Raw genomic sequence first — 13,581 nt, 5'->3', positions numbered from 1 at the left:
AGTTAACAACGAAGCTCGCCTGTCTATTTAATTTGCTCGATTTCGGGAAAATAAATATTCAATATTTGTTGCTCGCCGCATGTGGGTTAGTCTTTTTCCTATAACATCTTGGGGGTGGGAAACGACAAATATCCAAAAATTGGCCAAAATCATAATTCCTTTGACCATCAAACTGGGCTGTTTTTTGCAAGGAGTAGTCAGTTTTTGTGTCAACAATTTTGCAAGTCATTCACGCCTAGCGATCTCAACATATGTTTAAAAGATATTATTTTGATATCATAAAGTTGCCGTGGGCGAAACGGCTAACGCATTTGCTTTTTTCACCTCCTTTTCCTCTTTTGCGTTACAAGTTCAAGCCTGGCTACTGCAGCTAATTGTTTTTTTGTTCTCGTACAGGAATCTCGCTGCTATTTTGATTAAAACATTTGGGGGGGGGTGCTCAGTAGACTAACTATACCACCTCTCGACACCTGGGCAATGCCAGGTACCCATGTTAGTCTATTATATAAAAGGGAAAATGTGTGTTAGTTTGTATGTATGTGTGTCTGTGTGTTTGTATGTCTGCCAAAAACTTTTGACAGATGCATCAAATAGTGACAAAATCAGTATCATTAGAAAGATCGATTTCTTGGATGAAAAATATTTAAAACTTGGCCAAAAAGATTAATTCTGTGCTGGTCAACTGGGCCGTTTTTTGCAAGGAGGGGTCACTTTTTGCATCAACAACTTTGCAAGTCATATGCCTACCGATCTCATGTTACAGGTTCAAGCCTGGCTACTGCGACAATTTTTTTTTTTTTGTGCTCACATGTGTACTTGCTGTTATTTTAATTGAAGAAAAGTTGGGGGGCGGGGCTCAATAGCCTTAGTATATCGCCTCTTTCTACCCAGGCAATGCTGGTTACCCATGCTAGTCCTTAATAAAAACAAATGATTATATTTTGAACCAATCAACTATCTGAATTTATTTGAAATTGTCTTTCTGGGAGGTACTCAAATCCTGTAAAAAGACCAGATTTTCTTCCAATAAGCCAGTGGAGCCCAGTCTATTCGAGTCTACAAACTAGTGTTGTAAGGGTGCCCCATTGTGGGTGCTCATCTTTGCAACACTTCCTTCCACTCACGAATACAAAGATTAATGAACACACAGACACACACAACTCATCACATTATCATCTGTCAATCTATCTTATACTTTATTCATTGAAATATTACAATCTTTTTCATTGAACTCCAATTATAATACGATATCTAAAAAACATTGACTTATAAACAACTTTCAATGAATTATAATATATATGATATATTTAATTGAGCAGAGAAGTTTTGAATATGATTTTTCTGACCTCTGAAGCTCACGGCTCTTAATTAATCAATCTAGATTTCTTCTAATGTCTCAGCTAATGAACCCCCTTGTTTTTACAAGAACCCTAAAATAGCCAAGAACATTCTATGTTTTCCTATTGCTGTTGTAGCAACTCACTACAAATATTAAATGATTGTACAAGCAACATTTTGGTTCCGCGTACATCCGTGTTTATACACACACAATTTTCGCCATCATAAAAACTTGTAACTGCTGACAGCCACTACTAACAAGAAGAGCTACATCTCACAACTTCGAGATTTGAAATTCATTTCCTCCTAGCTTGTCCAATCACAAGCCAGCTCTCTATCACGTGACAGAGTATATAAAAGGCAAAACCTGAAACCATTAACCCTTTTTCTAGCTGGTCTGCCCAACGGCAAACATCGCCGGGGGAAGCTTTGGCCCTCAGGCCTAACGGGAGTACAAAACAAGCTTCTCCCACATGCCATACCCAAACGAACATTCTTTGTCATGCTAAAGAACTGTCCTCGACGATACAACTCACACACACTCATGACAGCACGACAACACGCTGAAGTCTTTGCCCTTTCTTTCTTTTAATTGGCTTCATTTGTACCGACGGCTACTAGCTATAAATGCGTGCACGCACCTAAATTCTCCACATGGAAGTACCAAAGCAGCAAGAATTAACATTTACCCATCGATTTCATTTTGCCTCAGTCAGAGCAAGATTTCTCTCTCTCTCTTTACTTTGCTTTACACATTTAATTCAAAACCTATCAGACTAAATACAAATATATAGAGAGAGTCCGAGCGACCATACAAGAAGTTACAAACATTAACTTTATTGCCAAAATACTCCTTTCCTGAACATTTTAGCTTTATCACTTTCATGACTCTCGTGCTAAACCAGCACACGCACAAATAAAAATACATCAACACAATAACATCATTCGTCTTTCTTATATTAAATAAAAATTATATTGAACTTTTAAAATTCGCCTTTGTCTTAATGCCATTTCTGACAACCTTTTATTTTCATATTTTTGTTGCGGGCGCCGAGCGTTAATGTCGCAAACTCAAAAAGTATAATAATAAAATCAGTGATGATAATAATAGGTGATAGTAATAGTGATAAGAATCATAGTGATAAATCAGGAGTTGAAACAATCAAGCAAAGATGACTGAATCGAATGGATAAATTAAATACAAAATTTATTTTTTATAAAAGATTGTAAAAGAAAAGAGAAGATACGAAAGTTTCTTCTTGGTCGAAAGTCTCTTTCTGTGACGGAGATAATTCAATGTTTTTCCATGTAATAAAAAAAAGACAGTTCCTCAACTGAGGTATAAAAAGATCTGCGACGACTGAATTAATTGAATTTTTTTTTTATGTATTGAAATAATAAAAAAAAAAGTCCTGTGACTGAATTGAATGTTCTAAAGGGGACAAGTAAGAGTTCTTGGTTAGAAATAACCAGTCTTTTTATGAAGAATTAAAAGTCCACCGCTTACTTAGCGGAGAGATAGAAAAGGGAAAAAATGAGAAGTCCATTAGGGTTGCAAGTCTGTATCCACGTGAAGGAATTAATTGTCATGGAGCGCGCGTGTTTAATGTCCAAACGCGGACGGGTCGATGTTGATGTTGATGTTGATGTTTACGCCATAGTGCTCAAAGGTCGACCTGGTGTAGGCGAAAAATGCCCTTTTTATCCTTGTCCGACCGGCTCCAGGGAGGCTTTCAGAAAAAAAAACATTTCTTTAAATTTGTTTTCCTTGTAATCCGATTGGATGAAAAGAATAACATTCTTATGACGTAAGATGTTTTAATTGACGTCCGCACGAATAACTGAAATTTCGTTTAAGAACCACCGAATTTGCGTGGGTAGGAAAAGAGAATGTATGCGCAGCTGAAACAATGTTTATACATCCACGCGTGCGCAACTGGGTTTTACTGTTAAGGCAGCGCGCCATGTTCGAACATGTTTTCCCTTACATATACACACCCACATGTACGCATGCACGTACGCATGCACACACGCACGCATATACACAGCCTCATACACACACACACATTCATGCGCATACACACACCCCAGCTGTGACGTCACTTCCTTTAAAGTGAAAGCCAGACATGCGCAGTCAGAAGACTAACTCCAGTATAAAAGTCAACAAAACCTGTCAACTTCCCTTTTTTCGTCCGGACCAGCGTTCAAGCTGCTTAGTCGACGAACCGACCGTGTGCTCTAATGTCACTCTATCTTCCCTTTGCCTTGGTCCATCAAAACAGACATGTGCGCAACGCTCTACTGAGCTTAACCCTCTCTTTCTACAGGCCGGCTTGCCACTTCGCGTTTCTCTATTGCATTCCCCCTTTCCTTCCATGCGCGTAGTCGTCAACGGCTGAATGAACACGTGTACACCGAAGACTTTCATTTCTCAACAGAAAATAAACGACATGTTTATTTTATTCCAGCATTTGAGTTTTTTTGTTTCCTTCATTCAATTCGTTTCATTATTTTTTCTTGTAGCGAGTTAGGATATTTCATATCCTGGTCCGCAACATGAAATGGTGACCCCTTTATTTTAAAAATGAAATGAATGAGTTTGAATGAAACACGCGGTAAACTAAACTCTCCCACACAAATTCACGGCACGCACGAAAAATAATTTTTCTCTAACAAACAAAAAAACTTGTCGACCACGAGGAGGAACATTTTCAAACCGTGCACAAGAAATTGAAATATAAAAATTTCAACACAAAACAAAATGGAACTTCAACAGATGGATTCCTACAAAGAAACCATGGCATTAAATATTCCACCCTTCAACTCGACAAATACAAAATATATGGTTCATCCTACTACAAGACATATTTGACACTAAACGGGTAACATCACAACGAGCACGTTACTGTTATCTAGTGGAAAAACTGCCATTGGAGGTGGTAGAGGAAGTCATGGATTTCCTGAAAAATGTACCAGAAGAAAGACCGTACAACACGTTGATGCAAGCAATCCTGCAACGAACCGGTGTTTCTAACAAAGCCATGCTTCGTAACTTGTTCACACAAACTGAATTAGGAAACCGTATGCCTTCTCAACTACTTCGCCACATGAAAGCCTTGCTGGGAGACAACAAAATGTCGGACAGCATTATGAAGAGTCTATGATTGGGTAAATTACCTCCAACTACCAAACAAATCCTCGCTCCGATGTCGAAGGAGACGGCAACAGAAAAGCTCGCCGACATAGCCGACAGAATACACAAAAGTTCCCGGGGCTGACAAGTATACGCCCACCAACGGCAACCTGATCAAAACCGAGATGAGGAATTAGCAGAATTAAAGTCTGCCGTTGAGAAGCTTTCGAAGCAGCTAGCCAACGCACTTCAAACGTGTCAACATTCTCACAGAAACCATGACGACATGCGGCGAAATTACAGGTGAAGAAGTTTAAGCAGGAACCGATCCACGTCACGACATAGACAAGATGTGTGTTTCTATCACAGGAGATTCGGCGTCGATGCGAAGAAATGCACTAAACCCTGCGCATTCAAAAAACCCGCACAGGGAAACGAACCTTCCAGCCAGTAACGACTGTAGCTGGAACACATAAAAAAGGTTGTCTATTTTATATCCGAGACAAAATTCACGGATATAACTTTTTAATAGACACCGGAGCGGAAATCAGTGTCATACCGACACCCCATGCCCACCCAACAGGGACCCAATTTTTTAACTTACAAGCGGCCAACGGTACAAAAATACCCACTTTTGGCAAAAAAACTTTAAATTTGAACCTTGGAATGCGGAGGAATTTTTTATGGAATTTCACCATAGCCAGCGTGACCACTTCAATTTTGGGGGCGGACTTTTTAGCCCATTTCAACCTGTCTGTCGAAATGACTCATCACACATTGACAGACAACAAAACGAAGATTTCAGTGAGAGGAACTACCTCAAAATTTTTAACCACTGGAATCAGCACCGCCCTACCCGAAGATTTACACGTCCGCCGGTTACTCCAGAAATTTCCCCAACTTTCCCAGACGTTTAAAAACACGGACCCCATCAAACACAGCGCTAAGCACTATATTAAGACAACAGGACCACCCGTCTATTCAACCCCCAGACGCTTGAAACCGGATAAATATAAATTGGCAAAATCCGAGTTTCAAAACCTACTCAACATGGGAATAATACGGAAAGTGCTTGGTCATCACCACTGCACATGGTACAGAAAGCTGACAACACTACATGGCGACCGTGCGGAGATTTTAGACGCTTAAACGCAAAAACTGCTCCAGATAGATATCCTATTCCCCATATCCATGACTTCCCCAATGGACTCCAAGGCGCCACAATTTTCTCCAAACTGGACCTCGTTAAGGCATATTTTCAAATTCCAGTCGCGGAAGAAGACATTCATAAAACCACACTGACCACACCATTTGGCCTTTACGAGTTCCTAAGGATGCCTTTTGGGTTGAGAAACGCCTGTCAAACTTTCCAGCGTATGAATGACGAAGTTTTCAGAGGTCTGCCATTCATATTCACTTATGTGGACGACGTTTTAATTGCCATCAGAAACCTCGAAGAACACCGGCTACACCTGGAACAAACTTTTGAAAGACTGTCACATTTCAGTCTTAAACTAAACACCGATAAATGTGTTTTGGGCCACCAGGAAGTTCAATTTCTCGGTCATTTAATTGACAAGGATGGAATCTCCCCTTTGCCTGAAAAAGTAAGTGCTATTTCGAATTTCCTTCTACCAACATCTGTCAGACAAGTACGCCGTTTTGTAGGCATAATTAACTATTACCACGTTTTTTGCCTAACTGTTCCACGTTACTCGCACCTTTAACGGACTTGTTAAAAAACCGAACCAAAAACCAACAGTTAGTTTTGGAAGGACCTGCACTACAGGCCTTCGAACAATCGAAAAAACTGCTTTGGCAAACTTCACCAAACTCACTTATATCCAAGAGAGTGATACAACGGAGCTTACGCTTATGACGGACGCATCAGAAATAGCAGTAGGAGCTGTCATTCACCAAATTTCTGACAACAAAATGACCCCTATTTTATTCTTCTCTGCCAAGTTAAACAAAGCGCAGACTAAATATAGCACTTTCTCGAGAGAGTTACTTGCAATTTACCTTGCAATTAAGCACTTTAAAACATCTCATTGAGGGCAGAAAATTTTCCATTTATACGGATCATAAACCTCTAACATTTGCTCTAGATACATATGTCGACAAATATGGTCCATGAGAAATTCGACACCTGGACTTTATAGCCCAAAATTCTACCGCTATACGGTACGTAAAAGAACAAGAAAACGTTGTAGCTGACGCTTTATCTCGCGCAACAATTGCTTCTGTAAATTCCATTCCACTAAGTATGGAATTAATAGTACAAGAGCAATTAACCGATACCACACTCCCAGCTATAATGGATAAAACTTCACTGAAGCTGAAAGAAATGCCGATACCATTCGGAACAACAAATTTCTATTGCGATATTTCACAAAAACACCCTCGCCCTTATATTTCACCCAGCCTCAGACGACAAGTTTTCCAGCACTTCCACAATTTGTCCCATCCAGGAAAAAGGAGCCACTGTGATATTAATAGCGGAACGTTTTGTTTGGCCAACTATGAATACAGACATCCGTAGTTGAACCAAAACTTGCAATCCTTGCCAAAAAAACAAAATTCACAGGCACACAAAATCACCTTCAGAAACTTTCAGTGTACCAGACGCTGAGTTTACTCATGTGCATATTGACTTAGTTGGTTCCTTGCCCACTTCAAAAGGACATACACACATCCTTACTATAGTCGATAGATTCAGCAGATGGCCGACAGCAATACCAATGAAAGACACATCAGCCGCAACAATAGCCAGAGCGATTTTACAAGATTGGATAGTGATTTTCGGATTGCCCTCCGTAATCACAATGGACAGGGGCTCACAGTTCCAATCAACTCTTTTCACTGAATTCAACCATTTGTTGGGAACAAAACACATTAAGACTACTGCCTACCACCCTTGTGCAAACGGTATGGTGGAACGATTGCATAGACAATTAAAAGCATCTTTGGCTATGAACGAAAACAAATCAGACTGGTCAGACAATTTGCCACTCATTCTCTTAGCAATTCGCAACACTGTGAAGGAAGATTTGCAGAGCACACCTGCAGAATTAGTTTTTGGATCAACACTAATTTTACCAGGACAATTCTGCGAAAACAATACAGACATTTCCCCAACGACAACTTTTGTGACGGACTTAAAACACAAAATGTCACAATTAAAATTTACTCCAACCAAAAAGCCAGACACGAACATTTTCATTCCGAGCGATATTTATACATGTAAATGCGTTTTTATCAGGAACGACGCAGTAAAAAAACCACTATGTCCAAATTATTCCGGACCTTATTTAGTTCTCGACAGGAGTAAAAAGTATTTTACGATATTAAAAAGAGAAAAAAAAGACACTATTGCAATAGACAGACTTAAACCTGCATTCATAGACGAACAATTACACATTTCTCCTAGTCAAATACAAGAACATACACAATCAGAAACGGACAAAGAAATTACAATAAACAACACACCACAAACAACAACAAAAACTGGTCGGAAAGTTCATTGGCCAAAACATTTCAAACAATATATAACTTAAAAAAAAAAAAAAAATATACATAAAAAACAAAAACGAAATACGTTTCTCTTGTATATATATATATATATATATATATATATATATATATTTTCTCCCCAGGAGGGGGAGTCTTGTTCGAACATGGGTTCCCTTACATATACACACCCACATGTACGCATGCACGTATGCACGCACACACACACACACACACGCACGCATATACACAACCTCATACACACACACACATTCATGCGCATACACACACCCCAGCTGTGACGTCACTTCCTTTAAAGTGAAAGCCAGACATGCGCAGTCAGAAGACTAACTCCAGTATAAAAGTCAACAAAACCTGTCAACTTCATCTTTTTTCGTCCGGACCAGCGTTCGAGCTGCTTAGTCGACGAACCGACCGTGTGCTCTAACGTCACTATATCTCCCCTTCGCCTTGGTCCATCAAAACAGACATGTGCGCAACGCTCTACTGAGCTTAACCCTCTCTTTCTACAGGCCGGCTTGCCACTTCGCGTTTCTCTATTGCATTCCCCCTTTCCTTCCATGCGCGTAGTCGTCAACGGCTGAATGAACACGTGTACACCGAAGACTTTCATTTCTCAACAGAAAATAAACAACATGTTTATTTTATTCCAGCATTTCATTTTTTGTTTCTTTCATTCAATTCGTTTCATTATTTTTTTCTTGTAGCGAGTTAGGGTATTTTATATCCTGGTCTGCAACAGCCATTATTTTGTTTTGAGTAGATTCGACGCGCGTGCGTCGGGGCTATAATATTTTTGTTGGGGATTGGGAAACGTTTACCTATGCTCACATCACGACCGTGATACAAGGCATCGGTGAATGTCGACCAAGCACCCCACACTGTAAACCGTCCACTTTAAACAAATATAAATGATCTCTTTTGTGGATAAATGTCTTCTTAACACATTGTTTTGTTTACTGTAGGATAATGTCTCTCGTTTGTCTCACATTTATTATAAACCCTGAAAACCTTTTCACTGAAAATATTTCTCTGAACTCGTCTCATCCCAAAAATATCTTCCCCCCCCTTACAAAACACCCAAAAGTATAACCAAAAAAAAAAAAAACTGTCGTGAACACACCCTTGACCGCCTATTCATAAACTTAACTTAAAATGATTATATCTTCTATTAAATATTACATATTTTTAACGCAAATATATTACAAATAAACAGGTAAACCAAAATAAATTGTTTTGGACTAATTTCCCAACTGTTATTTTCTTTGAAATACTTTATGTCGTCACGAGATACTTCTGGAAGGAGTTTTTCTCCAAAAATCTGGCGAGGCTCGTATGAATGGATATGAGTTTAATTCTCGTATTTGAGGAAGGGGCGGGGTACTATCATATCATATGAGGCATTAGGTCAATTGATACGCTCATTAATGTGCTAATTAGGTATTCTTTCTTTACTGCGTTGTAAAGGCAAACTTTTTTAAGATCTTGAATTTAAAAAGTTGACACTCATCTTAAAATTTCCTTTGAATAGAAAATTTCTTTATAAAAAAAAAAAATTTAAATACTATCTAACATTAAACGTTTTGTAAAAATTAAATTAGTGTAAAATGCGGCTAAAAATAAGACTTTAAAAATAAAAAGGTTGTCACGTGACCACAAAATGGCGACTTACGAGTGGTGAGTTATTTTCCCAGTTGACAAATTGTGTGTTTTCTGCTCAGATGTTTATAATGATGTGATAGCTGTAATTAAAAGCTAGCCATTGAATATATATGTATATTTTAATTATATAACCGATATGAAAATATATTTAGCTTTGGTTTGTAAAGTGTCATGTTGTAATGATGATTGTTTACTACTATTTCACGTGACAACTCTATTCGTTTTGCAGAAGAAAAAAAAGGTGTTTGTTTTTCGGATTTCGTAGTAATGGTTTAATTTTCAATCTTGACGTTTTATCAGTTTTGATTGCCTACTTTTTCCAAATTTCTTTCGTCTTTGGAAATTAATAGAAACCCTGAACAGGCATTTCACCATTTGATTTTCCCGTATAGTGGGCGTGTTTACATTCACGTACGGCCAAATGCAGTTGACAAGGAATAAAGATTCTGGCACTTATGCACTTATGTTACCGTGCTAAAATAATGTTATTATTTAGATGGCCATTCTTACCATAGGGAGGGAAGGGAGTTTATAACTATTCTGTACTTTCATCTAACAATTTATTAAATAAAAAAAGAAGATATGGCAAAACTTGAATTTAAACTTGTAAATACGATTTTTAAAAAATAGCACGGTAACCTAAGTGCATAAGCACCAGATTCCTTTTAACAAAAACAACAAAAAAAACATAGTTTTTTTCTCAGTTAAATAGACATATATTGGTTGTAGGTAAATTCTTATTTCAGTCACGTATATTATTTAGAGTGAAATGGATTTCAGCAAATCAAAATTTTTTTTCTCCTCCGTAAAACATACACAGCAAAAACTCAATATAAATAGAATTCCTTTCTCTGTGTGTCTAGAGCTAAACGGAACTTCCATGAGCAGAGTTTCTTGCTAATAACTGTTCTTCTGTTGAACGCAATGGCGTGTGGCTGCGCCCCGGCTGACTACAGTATAGTCGTTTTCTGGACCAATGTGAAATTCATGTTGAGTCGTCTTGCTAATCACATTTTGCCTTGGTCCAACCATCGTCTGCAATCCTCAGTGTTAGTCTTACCATCCACCTAACATTAACCCTTGCCTTTGTTGAGTGACCTTCAAGTCTTGAAGCGATGACACGGTAGTTAAAAAAAGGAAAAGAAAATAAAGGCTAGAGAAACACACGAGCAATGTGTAATATCTGTTCTGATACTACAGTTAATTGTTTGTGTCTTCTGTTAAAGAGAAATCCTTCTAAACTGAGGCAACTTTTAGTTTTATTCTTTTTTGGGAGGAACTGAATTTTACCATAGTAAAAACAAACCTTATTTCTAACTCTGCCCTCGAGGAGGGAGTTAAATAAATATGGAGAGGGCAGGAAGCATTTTGTTGTTAAAGAGTAACTGAAAAAGCAAAGAAAACATTTTTTTTTTTTAATTTTATTTTTTATTTCAATCAAAACATAGAAAAATCTGCCCTTAACTTGAGTTATGTGCCCTTAACCTTGTTCTCTTCTTATTTATAAACATGGCGACAGGCAGCACTTTTTAATGCTCTTATTAACCAGTCAAGAGCAACCTTTTGAAATTGAAAGAAAAAACGTCTGCTCTGAATATTGAAAAAAAAAAAAAAAAATGGAAATTAGTGTTTTTTATTTTATTTTTTTTATTTTAAACTTTTTTTTTACAATTTAAGTATTTGCCGATTTTACAGGGTGGAACAATAAAGTTGTTGCCCTAAAGAAAACAACACTACAACTTTATTTTAAAACTTTTATTGAAAAATATCAATTCAGGTAATTTGGTTATGTAGTAGAGCTGACATCTATTCAATATAGCCGTCTTCAGCCTCAATTACCGCCTTGATACAGGTCCAGAACTGGAAGCATCCCTTCTCCACAAACACTAGCGGGAGCTTGATAAATACTCTGCAGATGGCGGCTATCAGGATGACTTTATTGTTGTGGGAGGTCATATTGGTGATATTCTCGACATGACCAAACCAAACAAAGTTGTCCAGTGTGTTCAGGTCAGGGAAGGAAGGGTGACAGTGAGAGAAGGGTGTAAAGTCGTAGAATTCCTTCTGAAGCCAAGCCTAGTTCTCTTTGGATTTGTGGGCCAGCGTCAAGTCCTGCTGCCATACCCAGGGTCTGCCAGCAGCCACCTGATTGAATCAGGGATCACCACACTCTTCAGCACATCCAGGTACACTTTTATGTTGACTTTCAAGCCGACTTCGAAAATATCAAGTGGTATGATGTGGCCCTCACTTGAAACCACACCAAAGACCATAAGTGTGGTCGGAAACTTTGCTTTCATCGCCCTGGGCATGTCCTTATTATTCGTGGTAATCCAGCGATGCATTTGGAGGATGCTGGCAATGGTCCTGTTGTCATAACTTGGATCCGTAGTGAGCATGAGTTGTACAGTGGCACATCTCTGATCTCGCTAGTTGAACATTGTGTCACTTTCAAACATGTTAGAAATGTTGGAATCATGTTGTCTTTTCCAGGGCGACAATTTTATCATTCCACCCTGTACAATATTTTTCTATTTATTTTTGAATTTTCGCTTTTTATAAAAAAACTTTCTTTTATTTTTTCAAAATCGAATTAAAGTTATTTTGTTTTTTTGTTATTCAAGTAAGTTTACACTACCTTATTTATTTTGCATAGAATGCATTTTAGTTGCTGTGATTAAAACAAGGAAAAGAAAAATGAAAAGAAGTATTGAAATTGTTTAAGACATTGTTAATTAAGAAGTCAGAATTTTGAAATTCATTTGTGAACTAAAGCCTTTATTGTTATTCCGTAAATATAATAAAGTAACAATTCGATTGTTAGATTTTCTTGCCAATATTCACCCAAATGTTTGGCGCAATCACAATCGATTTCTTGTCTTAAATTGTGATTTTTCTCCTGAAATAAAATTCTTATTTACATTTTAACATATATACAGTATATTTCTATAGTAATTTGATATTTTAATAAATAAATATACGCAAGGGTAATATTAACTTATAGGATAAGCAGCTCTGCGGTTTTAGGTGGAAAAGTAAAATTCCAGATGTTGGTCGCCACAGCATATAAACAACACAAAAAAGTGATCCTCTTTAGGAAAAGGTGACTGAATTAAAGAAACACAATCATTTTTTTTTTTTTTTTTTTTTTTAATGTTTGCATAATTATGTTAAAGTTTGAATGTGCAACTTAAATTTTCGAAAATATTACCGATTCATTCATTCATTCATTCCATATGAATCAGATGATGCTATTGTTGGTATTGATTTCCTCAGTATCTTTCTAGTTAGTTAGAATTCTTTCTAGAATGACATTGGTTACTTACAGGAGGAACCATGTGAAGGTTGCCAACATCCTAAGTGAAAGTATTTCTGTGGAGCAAACTGGATTCAAACCTGTCACACCTAGGTTGTCAGTTCACGTTGTTAACCAATTAGCCACCATATTACCGATCATTTTGTCTTTTCTTTCTTCCTTATTTTTTTTTTTTATTCACTTTGAACAAAGTATGTTGTCACTGAAGTATAAGGGACAACAATGATAGTGTCAGATTTCTAAGGACCAACCTGGATATGGTGTTGATCAACAAGGTGTTTGTTACCATTACATTTAAATCTCTGCATGTTAGTATAGTCATGGAAATGGCAGAGAGAGAATCCCAAAAGTCAGCTATCCAAAGGAAGAAACATTTAGGGACCTTTACAATGAAGGGGTGGGATTTTGCTGCCAGTTGGGTGCGCCAGGGTTACTTACATTGAGGGGGTACATGTGCAAAAAGTTTTTTCCTTGTGAATTATTAGTTAAGAACTGAAATGAAATTTTAATTTGTATGAATCCTCATGTTTCGATTTTCGATCTGTTTGGTTTCTTTTGTTGTTAGCATTGGTTTCCTTAGTTCTATTTAGAATCCGGTACA

General features: G+C 37.5%; 1 protein-coding gene across 1 annotated transcript in view; it reads left to right on the top strand.

Annotated features, from left to right (window-relative positions):
* Positions 1–9,575: 9,575 nt before the first annotated feature.
* Positions 9,576–13,581, top strand: part of LOC145292089 (VPS35 endosomal protein-sorting factor-like) — a 78,707-nt gene continuing 74,701 nt past the window's right edge. The window contains exon 1 of the mRNA XM_080138165.1: positions 9,576–9,679. Within this exon, the coding sequence (XP_079994291.1) occupies positions 9,663–9,679 (17 nt within the window). The 5' untranslated portion in view covers positions 9,576–9,662. The remainder of the gene's footprint in view (positions 9,680–13,581) is intronic.

This window comes from Euprymna scolopes, chromosome 13 (assembly GCF_053919585.1).
Source record: "Euprymna scolopes isolate OS-2025 chromosome 13, ASM5391958v1, whole genome shotgun sequence".
Lineage (NCBI taxonomy): Eukaryota > Metazoa > Mollusca > Cephalopoda > Sepiida > Sepiolidae > Euprymna > Euprymna scolopes.
The sequence above is the reverse complement of the archived record's forward strand: the minus strand, read 5'-3'. Positions and strand labels throughout refer to the sequence as shown.